The following is a 15662-nucleotide window of genomic DNA, read 5'->3' as shown; positions in this document are numbered from 1 at the left end:
ATTGAACGCTGCTCATTTGGTATCTACATTCTTGACTTGGATGAAGGTACGGGTTAATACTGCGAAGTTTTTTCCAGATTTATTTTTACTGCTCAATAGATCTATAAATTATACCAAACAAACAAACAAACAAACAAAAAGATCTACAGATCAAGAGCAGTCTGAAAGAGTGTAATCCAACCATCCAACTTTCTTATTCATTTACTTCAACACTCTTCATTTGAAGTCTGCACTCGAGGTGTAATCCTTCTTCATCCTCCACACCTTCAAGAATCCACTTGAACTCTGACATTGTCGCTCCCATCGATTTCCATACGGAATTCTTCTTTTTTTTATCTATATTACAATTTTTTTTTCATACTAATCTATTAAGTTTTAGTCCTAGATAGCTCAATTGGAGTACTTCCAAGTGAGTTCTCAAGTATTCCACATGTCCCAGATGAAGTTTTCTCCGTCGTCGTCATCGCCAACGCCGCCGCCCATCGCCGGCCTACCCATCGTCACCATATCCATCGCCGGAATCCTCGCCACCTTCTTCCTCCTCCTCAGCTACTACGTCTTCGTGATAAAATGCTGGCTTAACGCACACCACTCCTCCGGCCGCCGGCACTCTGTTTCCCTCTCATCCACCTCCGAGCAACGCGGGCTCGCCGAGTCCGCCATTCGGGCAATTCCGACGTTTCGTTACCGACAGCTAAGCGTAGGTGCCGCAGAGTGCGCCGTCTGCCTCAGCGAGTTGCAAGAACAAGAGAGGATCAGGCTGCTGCCGAGCTGCCTCCATGTCTTCCACATAGACTGCATCGACACATGGCTTCAGTTCAACGCCAATTGCCCGCTCTGCAGAGCCAGCGTCACTGCGCCTCCAGTTCCAATCACTCCTCTTGCCATGGCATTGGCTCCGCAATTCAGTCATCCTCATGACGCATTTCTAGAAATAAGAGACGAAGAAATAAAGATGGAGTTTTTAGGGAGCAGAGGAGACGAGTGCATCGATGCGAGGAAGGAGGAGGAGGAGGAGCTGTGTTTGCAGCGCATGAGGAGGTCCTTCTCGGTGGATTCTTCAGGGGATATGCAGCTCCACGTGGCACTGCAAAGGATCTTGCAGCAGAGCTCGCACGAAGGGAGCAGCAGCGTCGGCGGCGGTGGAAGATTCAGGCGATCTTTGTTGTCGTTTAGTCGGAGCTCGCGCAGTTCTGTTCTTCCTCTGCAAATGGAATTGTGATCATTGGCACAGATTCCTCTGCTCTGCTCTGTTTCCTCGTTGCAGGTTTAGGAACAGCAATTGAGTGGTAGTTTATGTGAATTAAATTCAGAAATTAGAATGCAGAATGATTCAATTAATGATAAAATGATCGATCTACTGCAAATTCAGATCATAATTTCTACTTTTTCCTTGTTAAACGATTTCAAATCCGTTTCTTTTTTTGGTGAAGGAAAAAATGGATTTTGATTACAATAAAAAAAAACAAATAACCTATTGAGTTGGTGTCGATGCGCTCTTAAATGACTTAGAATCAAAAAGCATGATTAGTCGAATCATAAACTAAAACAAGAATTCTTCTTGTTTCCTTTAATTTCCTAATTAATTTAACCAGTAGCAGTTTCTGAAAATGTCGAAACAAAGACGTTAGTTTGTACACTCTCAATGCAAGTGACAGCAAAAGTATTGAGGAAGGTGAAAGGTTCATCTCCCCAACATGCCGCAATGTCTCTGTCTATGCTCATGGCCCTCCACCTCATGACTTTCTTTTCAATTCTCAAACATATCCACCTCAACACTGTAGTGCGATCAGAGCATTGATAGTGATACGAGGAAGAAACAGAACAAGCTTCTAGACACTGAAGGCCATCGAAAGTAGTTTTCTCCTCGTTCAGAAAGACAGCTCGCACAGTGCCCTTTATAAGCCAGGGAAGCTTTTCGAGACTTTTCCTCAGTTGGCATCGAGAAGAATTAAAGAGAGAGAGATGACGGATCGGATTTGAGCTCCATACATGGTTAAGAGCCTCGGCATTGAAAGAATTAATAGATTGTTATAATGTTTAGTGGGTGTTAAAATTAATGGGTGAAAATATTTGAATCAGGCTGAGGCACCCCAAGCTGTAAACAAGTTCATCTCAACGTACGAGTTCATTGAAATTTTTTTTAATTTTTTTCCTTTATCCATACGTGAGGTTCCACGTCTCTGCTCAACAACGTCCACGTAACTCCTCAGCGGCTGAGTCTCACATTGACTGCTCTTACATTTTTGTTCTTTTTTTATTAATATATATGTTTTTCTATAAAAGAAATTAAAATTTTTAAAATTAAAACCAATGACTAGTTAACGGTTAGTTTTAATAAAATAAAATAAAATTTCATTTATAAATACTTATCATCTTATTAAATCTTTCAAACACCTAAATCAATCTAAGAATCTTCCCCTGTTTTCCTTTAAAATGGATTACAATAAACAAGGATTTTTTTAGAAATTTTATAAATTATTAAAAATTATCGGAAAAAAATATTTTTTTCTAAAATTCACAAATTCCATCAAATTATTCATATTTTCTATGTCCATCAAATTATATACATAACCCATACCCATTAAATCCATATTCTCTATATCTACTGAATTATCCATATAATCTATATCCATAAAATTATCAATCTAATCTACATACAATTGGTATGTCTTTTACATCTCCAGTAGAAAATGAACCGTTTACTCTGATTTTTGTTCCAGCGACTCAAGTGTCTAACTGTGAATCCTCAATTGAACTCGCAAATTTAGAGAAGGAGTATTCTGACGCTGCGGGTAGAAGAAAGAAATCGACATGGAGTAAGATTAAAAATGATGTTTTAGCAAGATCGTTAGTTACTATCAGCGATGACCCAATCATTGGCAATGATCAGAAGATGGATGCATTATGGGGGCATATTGCAAGCTACTCAATGAGAATCGTCCTCTAGATACACCCAATAGAATTGCATGTGTCATACAATCGCACTGGCACGATACCATACAAAAAAAATTATATCGCTTCAACACAAATTACAATAGTGTTTATAATGCGTATCATAGTGGCTATAGTGATGAGGACATATTGCGACTTGCGTATGAAAAATATCGCGAAGAAAATAATGACATTGCATTTAATCTTGAGCATATATGGAGAATAAAAGATCATCCAATGTTTACTTCATAGTCTGTTGATCACCTTGTTAGCACGAATAAGACAAGGACCTCGAGTCAAGGGTAAGTAACACCTCATCTAACCAAGATACGAGTCTACATGTAAACTTAAACGAAAAAAGAGACTCATCCAATGGATTAGAAGGCAACAAAAAGAAAGGGAAAAGGCAAAATGAAATCTGATATTGAAGGTATGACAATAAATTTAGACAATATGTTTGCAAAGTTTACTGAGTATACAAGCATAAATATGACTGAAGTTGAAATGAAAAGAAAAACAACTCAAAGTTGAGGAGATGAAAGTAAACAGTGCCAAGATGAAAGCAAAAATTGCCTTAGCCAAAGTTGAACTAAAGAAATACGCAATCTTGTCAAAGGACACTTTGCAAATGACAGAGGAGTAATTTATCATCCATGAACATCTATGTCAAGAGATTAGGGGAAGATGAAATATGTATTTTTTATTTATTGTAATTTTTAATTACTGTACTTTTCAACTAAGGGCTTCTGCAATGGGTGTTAATGTGAAACGTTAATGCCAACGTGGCACACTTTTATTGTTACTGTAGCATTAACGCGTTCAATTCTTTGAACGCATTAATGCACAGATTTAATATAAATAAATAAAAAAGCATTAACACATTCAAGTGTTAAAGGCGTTGCGGATGCCCTAATGTAATTTTTTATTATTGTATTTTTCAATTAATGTAATTTTCAATTGATGCTGTGAGACAAGAGGAAGACACGTGAGGAAGAGGGGCATTTTGGATATTTTACTATAGCCTTTGATTTAGGGCACGATCCACGAAAAGGAGAAGGGGGCTCTTCGTTTTCGCTCTAGCTGCCAGTGTCGCCCACCCTTTCCACGCAAATGCCACTGACTCCCCCTCGCAGCCGCTTCCTCTCCCGCGAGCGGTCGCCTCCTCTCTCCCGTTCACACAAGTCGCCACCCCATGCCGCTTCCGACACCGCCTCCCTCTCCTCTACTCTTTCTCATGACGAAGAGGTCGACGACGTTGTTAGTGGCTCGTCGGCCCTCTCTCTCTCTCTCTCTCTCTCTCTCTCTCTCTCTCTCTCTTCTATGACCAAGCCGCTTCTAACGTTCGCTGGCCCCATAGCCAGAGCCGATCGTGGTTGTTGAAATGCCCCGGGTGAAATTATTAAGTATGCCCCAATTTTATCCTTCCATCAACTTAATTAATAATTATTTTAATCTATAAAATTTTATTTCCAAAAATAGAATGAGAAAACTTTTTAGTTGTAAGAAGCTTATGTATCTTATGATAACGGTTCCTTTTTTTATTTATGTATAAATTTATGTAATTCTAACCTAGAAATAAAAATGAGACATCAATTCCAAAACTATGAATATAATTTTTTTCCTATTCCTATACTATTAAATTATCCCACATTAATAATTCTATTTATAATCAATTTCATTCAGAAGACAAGAGGTGTTTTCAAAGAACAATCACTTAAAATTCTTAGCAAAAGAACATTGACAATGGAGAAAATTTTAACTCAAGAATGTAAAAAGATAAGCATAGTAATTTAATACAAAATCCTGACACCAAACTGAGAAATAATAAAGAAGTGTAGCCTAGTTAGTTTACCTCTATAATCTTTATTTTCAACATCAGCATAGGAATCTAGAAGAATGAAGAGAACACCATGAAGACCTATCGTAAATATATTCACTTTGAGTTTGAGTAACTTAAACAATATATTCAATGGAGTAATTAAGAATTAAATCTTTTTATCCTAAATAAGTAAAAACTCGGTATAAATGAATTAAATTTTATGTAACAATCCATGCAATAACAAAAATTAAAAATGCTGTAAATTTTTAAATTTTCATGATGATATATAATTATGAACAATAGTATAAACAAATAACCATAAAACTTGATTCGAAGAATTTTCTATTCAAAATCCACTTATATAAGACTTTACATAGATATCATGCAAGTTTATAAAAAATCATAACTATTATATTCAATTAAGGTTCCAAAAAAAGATAATAGTGAAATAATTGATATTTTTTATGGTGAAACTACCAACTATCTCACAACAATATAAGCATGTTTAGAAATATTTTTCCAATTTATGAATATGAGTATTTTGAAATTTATAAAATTATACTCCAATATAGGCATGTTTTAGACTTGCCTATTACTCCATAAATATCTTTTATCAATTAGCACTGCTAGTATTTTGGAGCATTTTGCAAAGATAAAGCTAAACATGACTATGATGACTACGAGAACACTCAAACATTAGGAAACAAATAATATTCATCCTCACAGAACCCAAATTTATCAGTCTAATAAGAAAAATACCAATTTGTGCATAAATAAAACATGATTAATCATGTTAGGGCCAATTAAGACCTAAAAATGAATGGAGCAGAAATTTCTAATTTATGTAAAAATAAAACATGATTAATTATGTTAGGGCGGATTAAGACCTAAAAATGAATGGAGCAGAAATTCCAATTTATGCAGGAATAAAACATGATTAATAAGAAAAAGAAAGGCACAAGTGTATACCGGTTAGGGAGTTTCGTCGCGGGGGGAGGGGGGCAAAGCTTGAAACTAGTTCAGGAAATACAAAAGGCGACAAAGAATGTAGAACAGTGGAACGGGCAAATGAGCACAAAGCTAGCATCAATCGGTGAGGGGTGAGTCACTCCTCATGAGATCAATAAAAGGAATGGAACTCAGAAGCCAAGCGCAAACAATGCAACAACCGATACAGAGGCAGGGGCAAGCAACCAAAGGGAGCGCAGGGGTCTCACTTTTCTGTCCAACGCATTTTAAAATAATTTGAATGAATAAAACACACCTTACACCTTTGAGAAGGTAAGATCACAGAGAAATAAGAAGGAAAACAAAACCTAGGACACAGTGGGATCCCCAATGGAGGGCTAGAGATGGCTTGTCTCGCCGATGGAGGGCGCCTTTGTGAGAGGCAAAGTCGTCCCTGGTCCAGGGAGGGTTTCGTCGTTTCGGCAACGAGAGAGAAGGCGCAGCGGCGGCGAGGGAGGGTGTGGCAACTGCGAGTCTACGAGGGAGAGTTTTGGCGATAAGGGAGGGAGCTGGGAAGGTGCGACAAGGGAGGGTGCAACGTGGGAAGCTGCGGTGAGGGAGGGTTTCAGCGACGATGAGTAGAAATCGTGAGGTTAGGCTTCGCTGCTTGCTTCGATGAGGGAGGAAGTGAAAATTAGGCTTTGCTGCTTGCTTCGATGAGGGAGGAAGTGAAAAAATAATAATTTGAAGGAAAAAAACTTATTATATATATATATAATATGTGCCCCTTAAAATTTTGGGCCCTGGGCAGGGGCCCTGGTAGCCCTGGCCCAGGGCCGGCTCTGCCCATAGTTGCCCTCGTCGCCTCATGCATCTGAGCGTCGTTGCATCCCCTCACGCGAGCAGCAACCCCAGATAGGCCTTTGCACACGTGCTTCCTTCTCCACGTCAGGCGACTCACCGACAACAATGACCACACTGCCCTCTTTCTCCCTCATTGTTGTCCCGCCGCCACCAGTGGCTGCCGTCTCCATGCCATTACCAACAAATGGTGCCTCTGCGCCGCTACCAGCGGTTGCCGCCTCCAGCACCACCTTCAGAGGCTGCTGGCACCTCCAGCGACCAACGCCTACCTACAGCGGCCAAAGCCACCCGACGCATGTTGTCACCCTTCGATCCGCGCTACGCATGATTTCAACGTCGATCCAGCCCCAGATCCGTGTTGGCATACACTTTTGATGTCATCCAACCTCCTTCAAGTCACCACAATCGTGCACCTCGCTATTGTGTTCCGGCTTTCAAGCCGAGGCTATGTTCTAGTCTTCGCGTCGTCCAACCCGTGTGTCATTGTCATATCTCAACCTGCGCGCCGCTGTCATATTTTAGCCTACATGCACCTTCTAGATCCATGCCGCATCCGGCTCCGCGCCATCAGATCCAACTCCTCATCCGACTCACATTTATCTACTCTTCCGAGTCACCACGACTTAATTAGCATCACAACCAACTTACCAGTCTACTAAAGGGCACCTTTTGGGTCAAGATACGTTTTCCATGCTTATTCTCCATGCACTTCAGTATTCTACTATTTATTCGACTCCTTATATATTTTTGGGATCTGCCTCGAGTATCGAGGTATCAGGGACTAGGGCAACCCGATGACTATCTGTAGGTAGCGTTAACTAGAGGCCTTTTGACGAATATCGAGGTATCAGGAACTGGGGCAACCCGATGGCTGTCTATAGGTAGCGTTAACTAGAGGCCTTTTGACGACTTAGTTAACATAAAAGACAACCCATTATATCATCCTTCATCCGGCCATGGCAGCTCAGTCAACATTCTAGTCATATCATTTTTGTTGTTCTATCTTCTCAGCTCACAGAAAGGATCATCAATTGTTGTACTTTTCAATTAATATAATTTTTTATTATTGCACTTTTCAATTAATATAATTTCCTATTATTGTACTTTTTCAATTAATGCTTTCTTAATTGGCCCGATTAAGATGCTAGCTCCTCTGTTTTTCAAATATTTTATTCATAAAGAATAAATAAATAAATGGGGTGGTCCACCCAAATAAATATCCACAATTAATACATAATTTATGAGAATCATTCTATTAATATAGCTATTGGAGTATATGTACAATTCGATTAATGGAAAGTAGCCGTTGGAATATATCTGTTCTCATATTGCCATTGACAAAAAAATAAATAAATAGATACCATGTGCTCTATAATTCTTCATTCTAAACATAGACTTGAATTAGTTTTCTCCAAAATGTTTAATATTCAAGTAGCATCAGATCTGACTCGACAAATGAAAATAAAGTCCAAGTTGAAATTTTTAACGAAGGTTATGATTAAGGGAATGAGCTAATGTTATTGATACTTCAACAAAAGTGACAAATAGTTAAAGCATATCAAAGAAATAACGAGATGAGGCGAAGAAGAAGGTTCATTCAAAGAAATCATGAAGTTGGGCATACGAGGCTCTTCAATGATTATTTCTCCACAAACTTGGTGTATCTAGGTCAAATATTTCGAAGACGATTTCACATATGAAGAGATTTATTTTGTCGCATAATGAATGCACTTGAAAGTTGTTCTTTTTTATTTTCAATAGAGGGATGATGCTACAAGAAGAAAGGGCTTGACACCACTATAAAAATGCATCGCTGCAATTCACCAATTATCTTATGGAGTCCTAACCGATCATCTTGATAAGTACCTATGCATGGGTCTTTTCAATTTCTGCAGTTATGTGGTTGAACTATTTGGTGATCAATACTTGAGAAAGCTGAATACTGATGATATTCAATGCCTTCTTCAAATGCATGATGAGAGGCACAACTTTCCTGAAATGTTGGGTAGTCTTAATTACATGCACTGGGAATGAAAAAATTATCTCATTGCTTGGAAAGGCCAGTTTGCAAGAGATCATGGATCACCAACAATCGTGTTTGAAGCAGTCACGTCTCAAGACTTGTGGATATGACATGCATTCCTTGATGTCGTAGCTTCACGTAATGATATTAATGTGTTGTATGAATCTCCCATATTCAATAACGTTTTACAAGGAAATGCCCCGGGGATTAATTTCATAGTCAACGAGACTCAATATACGAAAGAGTATTATCTAACATATGGAATATATCCGGAATGGGCTACTTTCATGAAGGTTTTTCCTTGCCCGGAAAATCCCAAGAGGAGGTTGTTTATGGAAAGACAAAAGACTGCAAGAAAAACATATTAAACGAGAATTTGGGGTGCTCTAAGCTTGATGGGCAATTGTCAAAGGTCAACTCATTATTGGTACAGAAAAAAATTAAAACATATTATGTTAGTATACATTATCTTATACAACATGATTGTCGAATATGAGGGGGTCGAGTGATAAATTGGTACAACGATGAAGGTGACGAACCCGCACAACCCATCCAAGGTTCGAATCAAGGATTTCATGATTATATCTGAACAAATTCTGAACTACGTGACAATCATGTGCATCACCAACTTCGTGCAAATTTAATTGTATTTTAATTTTTTGCAAATGTAATTTTTTTATATGTTGTATTCATTCATTTCAAATTTATAATAATATTTTAATTTTAAATATATATATATAATTTATTTTAATTTTATGTAAAAAATATATATTTAAAATAATATTATTATTTGTTTTAAATAATAATGATTTTAATTGTGTAAATAAAATTAAAATTATATTTATTTAATGTATAAAAAAAATAAAGATATGAAGAATAGCCATATTCATAAATAAGGTATATATATATATATATATATATATATATATATATATATATATATATATATATATATATATATATATATATATATATATATATATATATATATATATCTGAGTCTTATATTTTTATGAGGTGATAATATTATAACACACAACCATGAGCTCATAGTTAACGGGTCGGATTCCATAAGAGATGGTGTGACCGGATCCATAATGCGTGTAGTAGAATAACGACGCCGGCGTTGTGGCCGTTAGATCGAAGCACCGTGTGTGGCCCAATGAGTTGAGAATCTCGACCGCTGATCGCATCGAGTGGCAATTCCGTGATTCGACGGTCCTCTTCGATTCAATAAAGCGAGGAGGCAACAGGGGAGGGATCGATCTCTCGGCGACCATCTCCTCTTTCTCCCCCAAGCTAGCGTTCGATCTTCCAACCACTGACACACCGATGGGGTTCGTTTCGTTCGCGGGGAGAGTTCTCTTCGCCTCCGTTTTCCTCCTATCCGTCTACCAGGAGTAAGCTTCGTCTTCTCTCACTCTTTGGTCCTTTCTTTTGACTTCAGATCTGCTCGTTTTTGGAGGTTGTAGCTACTCCTGTCCACAGAGATAGATTTTGCTCGTTTCATATTCATAATTTTTTCTCTTAGGTTCGGAGTTCCGGAACCTCGCGGTTGATTTGTTTATTGAATCGCTCTATAATTATTCTCGGAATCAAGTTTCCGATTTCATTAATGCCTGCCTTGTTGTTTGCTCTGATAAGAAATTTATTTCTGTTTGTTACTATCCCAGTCGGTGCCATATACTGGACAGACCAAACTTAGCAATTTTAAGATTATTGTTACATGAGGTTTCAGCGAGAAAGCGAGTTTCAGATTTGTGCGTGATATATTTGAATTCCTTGCATAGAATTTATCTACTCTTCTAATTATTTTGATTCTAGTTTGTGATCCTAAATTTGGAGGTAAATGGTCATTATCATTTGATTCATTTCCCGTATCTGGGTCAGATTTAAATGATGACAGATAGGTTATTGTCATAAAACAACGCAATTGATGTGCTGAGTGAATCTTATATTATTTTTTTTTAAAAAAAAAATTGTCTTGTATAAGAAATGTTGTATTATGACCATACAACCCATCTTGATTCATTTTGCATCCTAAATACTACAATTTTCATGAAATCCCGTTGCAATGGGTGGTGTGAATCTTCATAGGCGAGGTTGTGTCCGTCTTGATTTAGAGATTTGATTGTTTCAAAAGTGCGATCTTTTATGAACTTCTTCATCAATGTTACTTGTCTTTACAATTGGCTGTTAAGGAGAAGAAAATTATGATTATATCTAGGGTTAGATTCCTCGGTCACATCTAATGCATGAGAACTAGCAATTCTCGGAACATCTAATGCATACCCAACATTCTTAATTCACATCTTTTAATTTCACGAATAAATTAGTTTCTTTTATTGGCCCAGACAATTTTTGTTATTTTGCATAACCTAAGACAAATTGCTTATGGATCTCAATAAAGCACAACAGGTGCTAACCCACATTAAAAATCTGTTTATATGTATTTATGCTAATTTGTTTGATTACTTAGTTGAATGATTTTACAACAAATGATTTAACTTTATATGGTTAGCATCTGAGATACATTGCAGAATCTGTATTCTATGCTAGATAACATCTCTATAAATACTTAGTAATCTCCATATTGTGTGAGAAAATATCTGTGAGCTTTTCTGCATAACTGAAAACTGATTTCTTCTACAAGAAATTCATTTCTGCAAAACAAGGTTATATTTTGTAAACAAGAGTTATATCTGCAAAAACCTGTTGGACATTTTCAAAAAAAATAGTACATATAAAATTCAGCCACGCATGCAATTTTCTATTTTTGTCAAAACAGCGTTACCGATAGAGAACAATTATAGAAACATTTATGCTATTTTATAGAATAGTTAAATTGCATCGGAGGTAATGTTTTCTGGATTATGCAACACTTTTAAAGGTTTTAGCACTTGAGATTTTTGCAAATATGTTTCAAGTTTAAGTTATTTAAAGTTAACATTGAATGTAAGAAAATTATAAAAGAACCTGAAAGTCAAAACAAGATCTAAATATTATATCTGAAGCTGATTTGGCTCAAACAAACTTACATGGAGTATCATATTACAAGTGTTAACAAAAGAAATATTCAATCTGTGCATAATTGTAAAAAAAGATAGGATTAATGATCATAAAGATATTTTCTTCACTTTTCTTGCAAATACCCTTTGCCCCTTAGGTAGTCTTGAATTGTTTGTCTTTGATACTCTCTGTTCCTTGAAGTAGAAAAATCCAATGACTCAAGATTTTGAAGATGTTATGAACAATTCAAGGCTTTGTTAATCACAGTAAATTTAATCCTTTGAAGAATTATTACACTATTGTATTTTTTTAACATCGTAAATTGTTTATTCAATAATGTTAAAGAGGATTCCATAAGCACTCGAAGACACTTCTCTCATATGGAATTCAGTAAGCACTAGAAGACACCTAACAGACTATGTAGGCCAGTTGTAGTAGATTCGTTACTTCTGATCTTCCACCGGAGAGGAACCACCTTTAGAGAGAGCTACCAAATCACCTTGCTTGTAACCTACTAACCTTGTAGATAGTTTGCCTTTCTTCTTACTCCAAATTTGATCAAGAACTAAGATCTTAGTCTATCTTGTCCTCTGATTCATTCAGATACAAGACCAATGTCTAAAAGGTTAACTAGTGAGAGTCAAATGAAAATTGAGATCAATTTAGAATCCCACTCATAGTCAGAATTCTTGAGGATCCAATCCAAACCAAAGTCAAAACCAAATCCTGGTAAATATCTTGGGCGTAAGAGTAAATTTTCTAGACCTAAAAAATCCAAACTAAAACTAATCCCTAGATGAGTTCTCTTAATTTGTTCGAATGCCTAAGGAGAATAAGGCGGTAAAGCATCATCGCTTCAGCTATGCATGTGAGTCCGGCAATCATCTTGCTTCTTCAGATGATTCGAATAGAGAAAATTTTCCAAAATTTCAAATCCCAAATTAAGAGGACACATGTCAACCTTCATAGATCCTGTGTTCTTTTTTTTCATATTATTTGTTTAAAAATATGGTGGTGATTGGAGCAAAAGGTGATATCACTCATCTCAACCAGCCTAGTATCGCCGCCTCCCGGCAAAATATAGGCAAGTAAATCACAAGGGGCATTTTGCCCTAGCGTAGCAGCACTTTGCATGGGAGGTCAGACACCCAACAAGGTATTTTGCACGGGAATTGACCCTAGACCTATTGGAGCAAACATCCATATAGGTACCAACTGCACCAACCCGTGAGGGTGAGATATGATGGTGATTAAGCACATAGAAGGTTGCAAAACAAATCTCATCATGTTTATAGTTTGTAGGTTTTCTTAGTTTTGTACAAGGAACATAAAAAATGGCTTCTACTGCTACTATCGATTTTACAAACATTGGCTAATGCTAAAATTCAAATGGTTGTGCATACTTAATTTACTGTGTCTCGATTCCTTAGATATTAGCAATGTTCTAAAAATTAGCCTAGGTAATCGCCTAGGCGCTAGGCGCCAGCCAGCCAGCCGCACCGAAAATATATTAGTCGGCTAGTCTAGGTGGCATTGGCACCTAGGCTGGATTAGGCAGTCTTAGGCGCCAACTAATCGGTCGAATCGTCTAGGGGCCAAAAAAAATAGTACAGGGTTTTCCTGATTTGTTTTAGTTTGGACTTTTAAATTTAAAGCTCAATTAAAAAAAAATTGAAATGTAATCTTGAGTTTGTGCCCAATGATGATATTGAGTTTGTCTCTAATGAATAATAAGTTGTTGAAAATTATGGAAAACAAGAAATAGAATAGATTTGCGATATTTTATTTGTTGTGTAATTTTGAACTCATTTTAAATTTGATGTTATTGTGTTAGAGTTATAGAATATGATTTATTATGTAATTTATGTTGATACTGTGGAATCCACCTAGCGGTGCTTAGTCCCCCGCCTAGGCGTTAGGTCTGGCGCCGGACTAGCGCCTAGCGAATTTTAGAACCTTGGATATTAGTTGTTTATCTACATGTTGGTTTCATTTTTTAGAATTTCTTTGTTATTTGATTTTATTGATTTGAATATTACACTTTGATTCTAGTTCAAAAATACATATCATAGTTTAATCGCTGCATTTCCATTTGGTAACTACTTGGTAGGTGATTGATTTTATGATGAACCTCATTTACAAAGGAAACTCTTCCTTTCTAGCAGTTTTGTTTTTAATCCTAGAATTGGTAGGTATTGATCTTTTGTTTTCAGGGTCATTGAATTTGGAGTTGATGGTGGGCCAGCAGCAAAGCTTCTTGCTCCAAAATATAATGCTTTTGCGAATCATATCACCTCACATCTAGGAATAAAATTCCCGGAAGTTGATGTAAGAATTCCTCCTTTTCATTTTGTGTTCGGTATTTAGGGATCGAGTGATAGTTGATTAATATTCAGGAAATTTCACCTTTTCTCCTTGCTTCAGATGAAACATGTAGTTTCTGCTGCCATAGCTCTTAAAGGCCTTGGTGGTCTTCTATTCATCTTCAGCAGTTCCTTCGGAGCGTATATTCTGGTTAGTAATGTTTCTCTTTGTTTGCCAGTATTTGGTAGCCTTTGGTTCTTGTTTCCCATTGCCAGAACAAAGACCAGATTGATAGCGAGGAATTTAAGATAATTTTAGAATTTAGATACTGCATAATTCAATCAGCAACTCATTGAGGCTGTACTTGTTCAATGGTGTAATATTATTTATATTTTTTTTTTCCGGAAATGACATGATTCTTATAATTTTGAGTCCAAATAGATGAAGATTAACACGGTTTGTTAATAATGTGATGCAATCTAAAACTATAGGTCTAATTTGTTGCAGTATAAAATTTGGATTAAAATATGATTAAACCTTGAAAGTTTATATCAAAAGTTTAGATTTTATAGTTTTAAATTTTACAAGTTGTTTTAGTTAAGAAGATGTAGAGTGTTTGATTGTTCTATGAGAAAGGCCTTGAACCCCAATTATAAATCATCTTTCAAGTTGATAAAATTACTAATGTTCGTCAGAGTCTTCTCCTTGTGGGAGTTTTAATTTCTCTATTAGATATTTCTCTATGCTGTATCAATTTAGTATCATTGCTCTGTATGAGATTTTTAGATTTTGTTGCTGCGATGACCACTGACACGTTGTCTCTCTTGCAGCTGCTTTACTTGACTTTTGCGACTCCAATCTTGTTCGACTTCTACAACTATGATATTCAAAAGCCAGAATTTGTAGAACTTTTTACCAAGTTCGCACAGGTTCTATCTTATAGATATGTATCAGGTTGTTCACATCTGCCAAATAATCAACTATCGTAGTCTCATACATCGAGATTCCATCTTTTGCTGCAGAATTTGGCTCTCGCCGGTGCATTACTCTTCTTCCTCGGCATGAAGAACTCGACTCCCAGGCGGCAGCCCAAGAGGAAGGCCCCTAAATCCAAGACCCTCTGACGGAATCTGGTTTTGGTGGAACCTAAAACAGAAGTGTACCAGGTGTGTGAACTTCACGTCCTTGTAAAACACTCCTAGATTTTTTGTTTTTTCGATGACAACATTTTGTATTCGTACCAGGTTTCCCTTCTCCTTTACTCTCTATTAATTTATATCAAGTGTTGACCCTTTAGATGATTTTGATCATTTAATTTAATCTCATGTATTGCTTTGTTCTTGCACTTCTCATTCAATCACAATCAAAATGTTGAAACATTAGCTTGGAACTTACTTCTGGACTTTTTGATGATTTTGCTAGATTATAATTCCTGTATAAGCGGACTTTTCAATTAACAACTAATCACAGTCGTTGCTTCGTCGACAAGCACAATTTAAAAGAATGGTACTGGACTAATCGGTTCCGTCGAGTGACCCTCTGTTAGAGATCCGTTCCGCAGATCGCATCGAAAATCTACGGTTCCTTATCCACTTTGATTGCGTTAAAGCCTATTGACTTTTTCAAATATTTCGTCTTCATCATGGACTTATATCCTGCATTTCCACTGCAGCGTAATTCATGTAAAGGAAAACTCGTAGATTTAAAAAAAAAAAATGGGACGAAGCCTAAGTCATAACGAACGCTTTCTTTTTCCATTGT

At 36.8% G+C, this 15662-nt stretch overlaps 2 protein-coding genes across 2 annotated transcripts; both read left to right on the top strand.

Annotated features, from left to right (window-relative positions):
- Positions 1-439: 439 nt before the first annotated feature.
- On the top strand, positions 440-1222 carry LOC121972252 (RING-H2 finger protein ATL1-like). Its single transcript, XM_042523943.1, has one exon. It carries the CDS (start codon positions 440-442, stop codon positions 1220-1222), a length of 783 nt encoding a protein of 260 aa, XP_042379877.1.
- Positions 1223-9831: 8609 nt separating this feature from the next.
- On the top strand, positions 9832-15197 carry LOC121969588. The gene is made up of 5 exons (XM_042519763.1): positions 9832-9988; positions 13811-13925; positions 14022-14111; positions 14732-14830; positions 14924-15197. The coding sequence occupies exons 1-5, from the start codon at positions 9921-9923 to the stop codon at positions 15023-15025; spliced, it is 474 nt and encodes a 157-aa protein (XP_042375697.1). The 5' UTR covers positions 9832-9920; the 3' UTR covers positions 15026-15197.
- The last annotated feature ends 465 nt before the right edge of the window (positions 15198-15662 follow it).

Source organism: Zingiber officinale, chromosome 4A (genome assembly GCF_018446385.1).
Source record: "Zingiber officinale cultivar Zhangliang chromosome 4A, Zo_v1.1, whole genome shotgun sequence".
Lineage (NCBI taxonomy): Eukaryota > Viridiplantae > Streptophyta > Magnoliopsida > Zingiberales > Zingiberaceae > Zingiber > Zingiber officinale.
The sequence above is the reverse complement of the archived record's forward strand: the minus strand, read 5'-3'. Positions and strand labels throughout refer to the sequence as shown.